The sequence below is a fragment of the Gekko japonicus genome, unplaced genomic scaffold (genome assembly GCF_001447785.1).
Source record: "Gekko japonicus isolate JY-2015 unplaced genomic scaffold, Gekko_japonicus_V1.1 scaffold5462, whole genome shotgun sequence".
Lineage (NCBI taxonomy): Eukaryota > Metazoa > Chordata > Lepidosauria > Squamata > Gekkonidae > Gekko > Gekko japonicus.
In genome coordinates, this window is record NW_015173857.1 from 15,943 (window position 1) to 27,458 (window position 11,516).

The 11,516-nt window shown below is 52.4% G+C and overlaps 1 protein-coding gene across 1 annotated transcript in view; it reads left to right on the forward strand.

The window, feature by feature from the left end:
- Positions 1–11,516, forward strand: part of TNK2 (tyrosine kinase, non-receptor, 2) — a gene marked incomplete at its 5' end in the record, with an annotated part of 48,076 nt that overhangs the window by 14,610 nt on the left and 21,950 nt on the right. The window contains one exon of the mRNA XM_015423615.1: positions 9,977–10,171. Coding sequence (XP_015279101.1) covers positions 9,977–10,171 — 195 coding nt within the window. The remainder of the gene's footprint in view (positions 1–9,976; positions 10,172–11,516) is intronic.

Below are 11,516 nucleotides of genomic sequence, written 5' to 3' on the forward strand. Positions count from 1 at the left end.
ACTAGTGCTTATTATTTGTCATCTCTGTGTCCTTCTTCCAAGGAAGGCGGAGCATATATTCAGGGGTCAGTAGTGAAGCGCATCGTTGGCAAGCAGAAAGCCATAGATGATGAGCCCCAGCATCTTCGGTTAAGGGATCTCCGCTACTAGGAAAGACCCGTCTCAGCAACGTCCAGTCAGATTGGACAGCGCTGAGCCCACCTGGTCTGGCCCAGTTTCTAAAAGCCAGGAAAGGTGTCAGCGGGTACCATGATAACGCCCACACCGCGGACCTCAGCAGAGCCAGTTTGGTGCGGTGGTTAAGTGCGCGGACTCTAATCTGGGAGAACCGGGTTTGATTCCCCCACCCCTCCGCTTGCACCTGCTGGTGTGACCTTGGGTCAGTCACAAGCTCTAGCACAGTTGTCCTTGAAAAAGAGCAGTTTCTGTCAGAGCTCTCTCAGCCCCACCCACCTCGCAGGGTGTCTGTTGTGGGGAGGGGAAGGGAAAGGAGTTTGCAAGCCGCTCTGAGACTCCAAGTGAAGGGCGGGGTATAAATCCAATCTCTTCTTCTTCCTCTTCTCTTAAGGCAACTACCTCCACTTCCCCAGGAATGTGACGTTTTGACTGGCATGATTCCTCTTTTTTTCCTCAGGAAAACCCCCACACGTTTCTAACAGGATACTCAAAAGACTCCCTTCTTCCAGATCCTAGCCAGCACCTGCCACAGTCTTTTTGTCTCTTTCCGGATGCCAGTTGTTCACGAGAGCCAGTTTGGTGTAGTGGTTAAGAGCGCAGACTCTAATCTGGAAGAGCCGGGTTTGATCCCCCCACTCCTCCACATGCACCTGCTGGTGTGACCTTGGGTCAGTCACAAGTTCTCTCAGAGCAGTCCTCTCAGAGCTCTCTCGGCCCCACCTACCTCACAGGGTGCCTGTTGTGGGGAGGGGAAGGGAAAGGAGATTGTAAGCCGCTCTGAGACTGTGAGTGAAAGGTGGGGTATAAATCCAATCTCTTCTTTGAGAGAGAGCCAGTTTGGTGTAGTGTTTAGGAGCACAGACTCTAATCTGGAAGAACTGGGTTTGATTCCCTACTCATCCTCCACATGCAGCTGCTGGCGTGACCTGGGGTCAGTCCCAAGTTCTCTCAGAGCTGTTCTCTTAGGAGCAGTCCTCGAAAGAGCTCTCTCGGCCCCACCTTCTGTCTGTTGCGGGGAGAGGAAGGGAAAGGAGATTGCAAACTGCTCTGAGACTCCTTCGGATAGTGAAGGGCGGGGTATAAATCCAATCTCGTCTTCTTGTTCTTCTCCTCCTCCTCCTCTTCTTCTCCTTCTCCTCTTCTTCTTCTTCTCCTTCTTCTCTTTCCCCTCCTCCTCCTCCTCCTCTTCTCCTTCTCCTCTTCTCCTCCTCCTCTTCTCCTTCTCCTCTTCTTCTCCTTCTTCTCTTTCCCCTCCTCCTCCTTCTCCTCTTCTTCTCCTTCTCCTCTTCTCCTCCTCCTCTTCTTCTTCTCCCCCCTCTCCCTCTCTCTCTCCTTCTTCAACTCTTGAAAGCTCGCGTCCTGAAAATACTATCAGTCTCTAAGGTTCGGCCGGACTCAAGGTGGGACTGGACTCGAACCCAGTTCTAGATAACAGCTAGGCTCGTGGGACGGAGGCCTGTGCAGAATCACGTCTGCAGGTGAAACTCCACAGGAGGCCATGCCCCTGGGGCCCCCGGCAGGTGCCCCGGCCTCCGTCTCCACCAGCTCGAGGACGGCCGTCTCCTGAAGTCACCCGGTGACTCATCCACACCAGGCCCGGATCAGCCCTTTTCCTGTTTACCTTCTGGATGAGTCTCTTTTCTGTGCCAACGTATTACTCAGTGGGGAGCGGGAGTGGGGGGGGCGGTAGGAGTGGAGCCGCCGCCGCCTCCTCTGTCCCGACAGCAGAGTTTCAAACCCTCCAGCGGCACCTGGCCAGAGAGCCCTGGAGTCCCCAGCCTTCGCTGCTGAAAACTAAGCCCCCCGGGCGCTGTCTCCTGACTCACATCACACACTTGAAATCGAAAGAGGCCCACGGTGCACAAAGGAAACCTGGGAATTAAAAAGGGAAATTAAAGGGAAATCAAAAGGGAATTAGATAAGCATATGGAGCAGAGGTCCATCCGTGGCTATTAGCCACAAGGTATAGATAGGGGCTCTGGGGCAAAGGATGCTCTGTCTTCTTGGTGCCTGGGAGGGGGGGCAACAGTGGGAGGGCTTCTAATGTCCTGGCTCCACTGGTGGACCTCCTGATGGCACCTGGTATTTTTGGCCACTGTGTGACAGAGTGTTGGACTGGATGGGCCTTTGGCCTGATCCAACATTGGCGTCTCTTATGTTCTTATGGACACTCTGTACTCTGCCATTTCGGCATTGTGGCTCGACGAGAGCTTAATCGACAGATCAAAACAAAGCAAAACAGCCAGCGTCGTAGTGTCCCTGTGTCAATCTATGGTGCACTCAGGCCTATAACAAGGGCGGTTGCCTCTCTGACCATGTTTCTGCCCTATGGAGACTACAGAAATTGCCGTTTTTAGCATCTTCAGAGATCTCCGTTTAAGGGAGGGGCCGTGGCTCAGCGGTAGACCCTCTGCTTGGCACGCAGAAAGTCCCAGGTTCAATCCCCGGCACCTCCAGTTAAAAGGACCGGGCAGGAGGTGATGGGAAAGACCTCAGCCTGAGACCCTGGAGAGCTGTAAAGAGGGGCTGTGGCTCAGCGGCGGAGCCTCTGTTTGGCACGCAGAAGGTCCCAGGTTCAATCCCCGGCACCTCCAGTTAAAAGGACCAGGCAGCGGGTGATGGGAAAGACCTTAGACTGAGACTCTGGAGAGTGACAGCTAGTCTGAGCAGACAAGACTGACCTGGATGGACCATGGGTCTGATTCAGTACAAGGCAGCTTGTGTTTAGAGAGGGGCCGTGGCTCAGTGGCAGAGCCTCTGCTTGGCACCCAGAAGGTCCCAGGTTCACAGGTTCAACCCCCGGCATCCCCAGTTGCAAAGGACCAGGCAGGAGGTGACGTGAAAGACCTCCGCCTGAGACCCTGGAGAGCCACTGCCAGTCTGAGTTGACGACAGTGACCCTGCCGGACCAAGGGTCTGCTCCAGTATATGTCAGCTTCATCTGTCCATGTGCTCCGTCGAAGCCTCCGAAGCCTTTTCTTCCATGGGTCTTTGGTTCTCTGCTTCCACCCCTCTCCCTTCCCACTCATTCCAGTGGAGCAAGAGCTGATTGGCTGTTCAAATGGGCCAATAGCAAGCCAAGCTGAGGGTCCCCCCCCCCCGGTGCGGCCAACTCAGCTCAGACTTAGCCAGCAGGTATACCTGACGGCCTCCTGCCAACCTAGCAGTTCGAAAGCAAGAAATTGCAAGTAGATAAATTGGTACCACTTCGGTGGGAAGGTAACAGCGTTCCATGCGCCTTGGTGTTTAGTCAGGCCGGCCACATGACCACGGAAACGTCTTCGGACAGCGCTGGCTCTTCGGCTTTGAAACGGAGATGAGCACCGCAACCCTAGAGTCGGATTCGACTGGCTTTCGAGCAAGGGAAACCTTTACCTTTACTTTATACCTGACGACAGGTATAGACAAGTCCATCTTCTGCTCCTGCGGCAGAGCAGGAGATGACGACGGACCGTCCTTTGCCTGCCGTTGATGGCCAGGTCTGACCCCGTTGGCCCCCACGGCTCCTCCGGCCTTGCGGCAGCTGAGCTCAACCCGCTGCTGGCCGAGATCACCCCTCCAGGGGACACCGTGAACTTTCCCGGTAAGCGAAAGGGCCACTCCGCCCCTGTTCTGGGACATCAGGAAATTCCACTATTCAAGGCCAGTTTGGATATCACGTTCTCGCGCCCAATAAAGTTTCATGGGATGACTCAGTGGGTGACTGGTTGCCGTGTTTGCGGTTGGGGAGGAATTACCACCCCACACACACCTCAAGGTCATGGTAGCTGGAGCCTCGGAGACTGGGGTGTGGAGCTCCTGCCCCGGCAGGGTACGCCCTGGCTTCCTCGCTCGAGTCATCTTTTGTCCGGTGAGCACCTCTCGTGTTGATCCTTTCCTCTGCCGACTGGGAGTTGTGGCCCAGAGGTTGTGTTCCTTGATCTGTAAGAAGTTGATGGCTCGATAATTGTCCCTGACTTTGGGGTCAGGAAGGAATTTTCTTCCAGGGCAGTTTGACCCAGGGAGTGTGTGTGTGTGGGGGGGTAGCTGTGAATTTCCTGCATTGTGCAGAGGGTTGGACTAGATGACCCTTGGGGTTCCTTCCAGCTCTACGGTTTATGTGGGTGACTGTACCTTGAAACATTGTGGGGAAGGGTAGAAAAGGTGCAGAAGAAGAAGAAGAGATTAGATTTATACCCCGCCCTTCACTACCCAAAGGACTCTCAGAGCGGCTGACAATCTCCTTTCCCTTCCCCTCCCCACAACACACACACTGTGAGGTAGGTGGGGCTGGGAGAGCTCTGACAGAAACTACTCTTTTTCAAGGACAGCTCTTATCAGAACTACGGCTTGCCCAAGGTCATCCAGCCAGGTGCAAGTGGAGGAGTGGGGAATCAAACCTGGGTCTCCCAGATTAGAGTCCGCACACTTAACCACTACACCAAACTGAGAAGAGAAGTAGAGATTGAATTTATACCCCGCCCTTCACTACCCGAAGGAGTCTCAGAGTGGCTGACAATCTCCTTTCCCTTCCCCTCCCCACAACAGACACCCTGTGAGACAGGTGGGGCTGAGAGAGCTCTTGACAGAAACTGCTCGTGAGAGAGCAGCTCTGAAAGAACTTGTGACTGACCCAAGGTCGCACCAACAGCTGTACATGGAGGCGTGGGGAATCTAACCTGGTTCTCCCAGATTAGAGTCCACGCTCCTAACCACTACACCAAACTGGTAACCTTGTTATCTTGTCTTGAAAACCCTACGGGGTCTCCATAAACCAGTTGCAACTCGACAGCCTTTTCTACCATCACTGTGACGCGAGTGGTCTTCACCTTCCCCTGGAGGAAAAGCTAAGGAAATCTGGGTCTTTTTATGCTTATAGAAAAGATGGCTCAATGAGATGTGATGGATGTTTATGGAATGGTGTACGGTGGCGAAAAGTAGACAGAGAGCCAGTGTGGTGTAGTGGTTAAGTGCACAGACTCTAATCTGGGAGAACCGGGTTTGATTCCCCACTCCTCCACTTGCACCTGGCTGGATGACCTTGGGCAAGCCATAGTTCTGTCAGAGCTGTCCTTGAAAAAGAGCAGTTTCTGTCAGAGCTCTCTCAGCCCCACCTACCTTACAGGGTGTCTGTCGTGGGGAGGAGAAGGGAGAGGAGTTTGTAGGCCGCTCTGAGACTCCTTTGGGTAGCAAAGGGCGGGGTATAAATCCAATCTCCTCCTCTTCTTCTAATCTGGGAGAACCGGGTTTGATTCCCCACTCCTCCACTTGCACCTGCTGGATGACCTTGGGCAAGCCCTAGTTCTGTCAGAGCTGTCCTTGAAAAAGAGCAGTTCCTGTCAGAGCTCTCTCAGCCCCGCCTACCTCACAGGATTGTCTGTTGTGGGGAGGGGGAGGGAAAGGAGTTTGTAAGCCGCTCTGAGACACCTTTGGGTAGTGAAGGGTGGGTTATAAATCCAATCTCTTCTTCCATTTCTAGCCGTTGAACTGAGAGGTGCTCCATGAAATTTGTGGGCACTGGATTCAAGAGAGACAAAAGAAAGGGTCTCTTCAAAGAGTAACCTGTTGGAATTCACTTCCACAGGTTGTAGGGATGGCTTGTTTGTTGTTGTTCAGTCGCACAGTCGAGTCCGACTCTTTGCGACCCCATGGGCCACGTCACCCCAGGCCCTCCTGCCCTCTGTCGTCCTCCGGAGTTTGCTTAATTTCACGTTCGTTGCCTCAATAACACTGTCTAGCCATCTCATCCTTTTCCGCCCCCCCCCGTCTTCTTTGACCTTCGATCTTTCCCAGCATCAGGGTCTTCTTCTCCAGGGAGTGCTCCCTTCTCATTGGGTGGCCAAAGTATTTGAGCTTCAGTTTCATTATCTGGCCTTCCAGGGAACAGTCAGGGTTGATTTCTTTTAGGATTGACTGATTTGATCTCCTTGCAGTCCGAGGGACTCTCAAGAGTCTTCTCCAGCACCATAGTTCAAAAGAATCTATTCTTCGGCACTCGGCCTTCCTTATAGTCCAACTCTCGCAGCCATACATGACTACTGGGAATACCATTGCTTGGACCATGCGTATTTTTGTTGGCAGGGTGATGTCTCTACTTTTTATCATGCTGTTTAGGTTCCCCATCGCTTTCCTCCCAAGGAGCAGGCGTCTTTTAATTTCATGGCTGCAGTCACAGTCTGCGGTGATTTGATGACTAGGGAGCCATGTACCTGATGTTATCTGCAGGTCGTCTTGAAGAAACAGGCTCTGAAGAACTGCTCTTCCAAAAGCAGCATCAGTTTTAGCACAGTGCATCACCACCAGGAACTTCTCAAAGGCTGAAGTCAGTGAACCAATAGCAGACCTGCAGAGATATGTCACCAAGTATCTGGAGAAAGTGGCAGAATCAGGAGCCATAATGACCCTTTCACAGTACTAGCTTGCTTGATACGTTCGCATCAAACTTTAAAGCCAGGCATCTTTCCCGGCATTTGAAAGACATGTTTGCACTCACTGGAGAAAACCCTGATGCTGGGAAAGACACAGAAAACAGAATGGCAGCTTGCTGACATACTGCCCCCCTTAAAATACACTTACAACACACCTCCCGGGTCGGGCGGGAGATCTCCCGGGCTGGGCGGGAGACCTCCCGGTTTGTCCGGGAACCTTCTGTGGAAACTACGGATCAGGTAAGGGGCCCGAATATCCCCTTCTTCCACCCATTCGCGGTGCTGGGGACCGAAATCAACCCATTCGATAAGGTACCAGAGTTTACCACGTTTCAATTTACAATCAAGGATATCAGCGATCTCAAAATGTTCATCCCCTTCCAAAATGACAGGTGGAGGAGGAGTAACTGCTGGTCTCCAGGGAGACGGGCCAGGATCCTTCTTCAACAGGCTCATGTGAAAAACAGAATGCAGAGCACGTAAATTCTTAGGCAAAACAACATCAACCGCCACATCATTTATGACTTTACGCACTTTGAATGGACCTATGAACTTCCACCCCAATTTCCTGCTAGGCCGCAGCATCTTAATGTTCTTGGTCGAGACATACACAAGATCCCCAGGTTTCAGATCAAACCCCACCACCCTACCCTTGTCTGCCTGGGTCTTGTAAGCAGCCTTGGCTGCGTCAAGTGTTTGGCATAGCAGAGGCCATGCTTTTTGCAAGGACATACACCATGTATCAGCATCCCCCACAGGACGTTGGCCCATCCCCTCCAAGAAAGGGAGGGGGGGACTGTCGTAACCAGATACAGCTTTATAAGGAGACATGCCTGTGGAGCTATGGACCGTATTGTTATAACAATATTCAGCAAGAGGCAACAATTCACACCAATCATTCTGTTGATAATTAGTGAAACAACGAAGGTATTGCTCCAGGGTCTGATTAACTCGTTCTGTTTGTCCGTCAGTTTCAGGATGATACGCGCTGCTGAGCCCTTGTTCCACCCCTAAAATGGAAAGAAGTTCCCTCCAAAACTTAGAAACAAATTGGGTCCCCCTGTCAGAAATTAACTTAGCAGGTAATTGATGAATTTTCACCACGTGAGACATAAACGATTTCGCCAACCTCTGAGCTGTAGGCAAGGAAGGAAAAGGCACAAAATGAGCTTGCTTAGAAAACAAATCAACAACCACCCAAATAACAGTGTTCCCTTTGCTCGCAGGGAGGTCAGTAATAAAGTCCATGGACACCACTTCCCACGGTCTCGATGGAGTAGGGAGTGGCTGCAGAAGACCAGGAGGCTTGCCCATCCTGGGTTTAGTTAAGGCACAGGTTTGGCAGGATCGAACAAAAGTCAAGAGGTCTTTGCGCATTTGTGGCCACCAGAACTGTCTGCGGATGAGTTGCAGAGATTTAACAAAACTCCAATGCCCTGCCAGTTTCGAACCGTGAGCAGACTCCATCACCTCCCTCCTCATTGAAATAGGCACATACAGTTTGTCTCCAGAATAAATCAGACCTTCAGGGCTACGGACACAATCTGGCAACGTTTTCAGGGAGGCATCATCCTCAGCAGTAAAAGCAGACAGATATTTCTGGACCCAGGCCCCCCCCCCAGGGAAAAGGGAAGGCGAAGTCTCATCAGAGTGTGGAATCGCTCGCGCTTGCGCCCGGGAGAGCACGGCCCCCCCCAGATGGGAGGGGGAAAAGACAGAGTCCATGATGATCTCACGCTGACTGTCATGTTGTGGGAGGCGTGAAAGCGCGTCAGCCAGGGAATTAGCCGCCCCAGGGAAATGACGAAGAGTGAATCGAAACTTAGCAAAGAAGTCCGCCCAACGAAGTTGTTTAGCGTTGAGAGAACGGGGGGATTTCAGCATCTCCAAATTCTTATGGTCAGTCCAGACTTCAAATGGCAGTTGCGCCCCCTCCAACCACTGCCTCCAAGTGGAGAGAGCCAGCCGGATCGCTGACGCCTCCTTCTCCCAAATCCCCCAGTTTCGTTCAGCGTCAGAAAACTTTTTAGACACAAATGCGAGGGGATGTAAACGACCATCTTCCCCTTCTTGCAAAATAGCGGCCCCCATTGCCACATCCGAGGCATCAGTTTGGACAATGAATTTTTTAGTTTCATCAGGGCGCGCCAGCACTGGCTCAGAGGTGAACATCAGTTTAAGTTTCTCAAAAGCCTCTGCGCAAGCAGGGGACCATTTAAGCGGGGCGCCTGGTTTCGTAGCATCAAAACCCTTCCCCTTGGTCTTTAGCAAATCAGTCAGGGGAAGGGCAATTTGAGCGAAATTCTGGATGAAATTTCTGTAAAAATTGGCAAATCCGAGGAACATTTGCAATTGTTTGCGGGTCCTGGGGGGCTCCCAGTCAAGTACAGCTTGAATTTTAGCAGGGTCCATTTCAACCGTCCCCCCAGAGATGCGATAGCCCAAAAAGTCAATGCATGTCTTGTGGAATTCACATTTTGACAGCTTTGCAAACAAGTGGTGTTCATAAAGTCGTTTAAGGACCTTGCGCACCAATTTAATATGCGACGGGAGGTCCTGAGAGTACAGCAACACGTCATCAAGGTAAAGGACCACTCCTTTGAATAGAAACTCATGTAGGACCTCATTGATTAGGTTCATGAAGACCCCCGGAGCCCCTTGAAGGCCGAAGGGCATAACGAGGTACTCAAACTGCCCCAAAGGGGTATTAAATGCAGTCTTACTTTCATCCCCCTCCCGAATGCGCACACGGAAATATGCATCTCGGAGGTCAAGTTTCGAGAAGATTTTGCCCTTGGTGGCCTCAGCTACCAAGTCCTTGATTAGCGGGAGGGGGTAAGCATTGGACAAAGAAACAGCGTTCAGACCCCTATAGTCAGTGCACAATCTAAGGCCCCCGTCTTTCTTCTTTCGGAAAAGTACAGGCGCGGCGAAAGGGGAGGAAGCCGGGCGAATGAAACCTCGGGCTAGGTTTTTATCAATAAAGTTCCGCAGTTCAACTTTTTCAGCCGGCCCCATCGCATAAATTTTACCTTTGGGTAATTTACAGTCAGGCAAAAGTTCAATAGCACAGTCAGTCGAGCGATGAGGGGGCAATTCGTTAGCTGCTGCCGAGTAGTCTCGAAGCTTAGCTGCTTGCTTGTGGAATTCCAGAGTGTACTCGCGAACCGACTTCTTGTTCTGGCGGTAGGTCCGGAGGAACGCTTTAGCTCTTTGACTCTAACAATATGTTGGATGTAGTCTCCAGCCCCCATCTGGAGATTGGAAACCCTATCTTTCTTGGCAATGTTTGCGGACCATTCAGGGGTGGCCCCTCTCGGAAGCACGCGGGCCCTCAATACATCGCCTTCGCTTCTCGTAACCCAGTCCGTTGTGTTTTCTTTGTTCCCTAGGGCCGAGAACTATTGGTGGCGAGGCCAGAACAAGCGGACCTTGAAAGTGGGCCAGTTCCCACGCAACACGGTGACCTCGGTGGCGGGACTCTCGGCCCACGACATCAGCCAGCCCCTGAAGAACAGCTTCATCCACACGGGCCATGGGGACACCAACCCCCACCAATGCTGGGGCTTCCCCGATAAGATTGACGAGTAAGGGCTCCGGGTGCTTTCACCGCCTCCTCTCCGGCTTTCTCTCCGGCTCCCTCTCGGTTCTCGGCCGTGTTCCCTCTAAGCTGCGTCAGTGTGAGCCAGCTCGCAGTTTTTTAGCCTCCGGCTCACACATTTTTGTCTCAGCTCAGGACGGAAGGCCCCAGAGCAAACCGATTCATGCAGCAGCCAAGTCGCTCTCTCACAACTTTAATGCCAGCGGCTCACAAAAATAGAATTTTGGCTCACAACACCCCACAGCTTAGAGGGAGCGCTGAGTCCAGTTATTCCCTCTAAGCCAAGTTAGTGTGAGCCAGCTCACAGTTTTTTAGCCTCTGGCTCACACATTTTTGTCTCGGCTCAGAAAGGATGGCCCCAGAGCAAGCTGATTTATGCAGTAGCCAAATCTCTCTCGCTCATATCTTTAATGCCAGCAGCTCACAAAGTCGAATTTTGGCTGAGAAGACTCCACAGCTTAGAGGGAGCGCTGGTTCTCGGCCTGACATTCTTGGGAGATGCGGCAGGGCCGGAGGTCATCCAAACTGGGGGTCCCCCGCAGATGCTGTTTAACGGTAATCCAAGCTCAAGAGACCCAAGTGTAGATCTCCCACCGTCTCATCTGACTTGAACCTCAACGTAATGGCAGGCCAGGTTTTGACCTATCTCGGCGATCACGTTCCACCAGCGATTGGCATCATGCCTTGGCGTTTCTCCTGCAGTAGAAGCATCTGCAGCATCTGTCGTCACCCTGCCATTGTGTGTGGGTGCAAGTGGGCACAGGCAGTGCGAGGCCAGCATGTTCCCAGGCGGCCAATCCCATGTGCCAACCCTGCCCTCGCCTTGTGCGGGCATTGCGTCCTGCCTGGATCTTCTTGTTCCCTGGGGTCATAGTGGTAGAAGAAGAAGAGAGGAGATTGGATTTATACCCTACTCTTTACTACCCAAAGGTGTCAGAGCGGCTTACGATCTCCTTTCCCTTCCCCTCCCCACAACAGACACCCTGGGAGGTAGGCGGGGCTGAGAGAGCTCTGACAGAAACTGCTCTTTTTCAAGGACAGCTCTTATCAGAACTACGGCTTGCCCAAGGTCATCCAGCAGCTGCAAGTGGAGGAGTGGGGAATCAAACCCAGTTCTCCCAGATTAGAGTCCACGCACTTCACCACTACAACAAACTGGCTCTCTTTGGCTGGACTTGGAGAACGACCTGAGGGAGATTGGGCTGAGTGGAGTAGGGTATTCCTAGCAGGGGGTGAAAGTGGCTGATAGGGGGGGTTTCATGGACCTGAGCGTAACATGGGAGATCCCCCACAACAATGCCAGCTTGGTATAGTGGTTAGGAGCACAGACT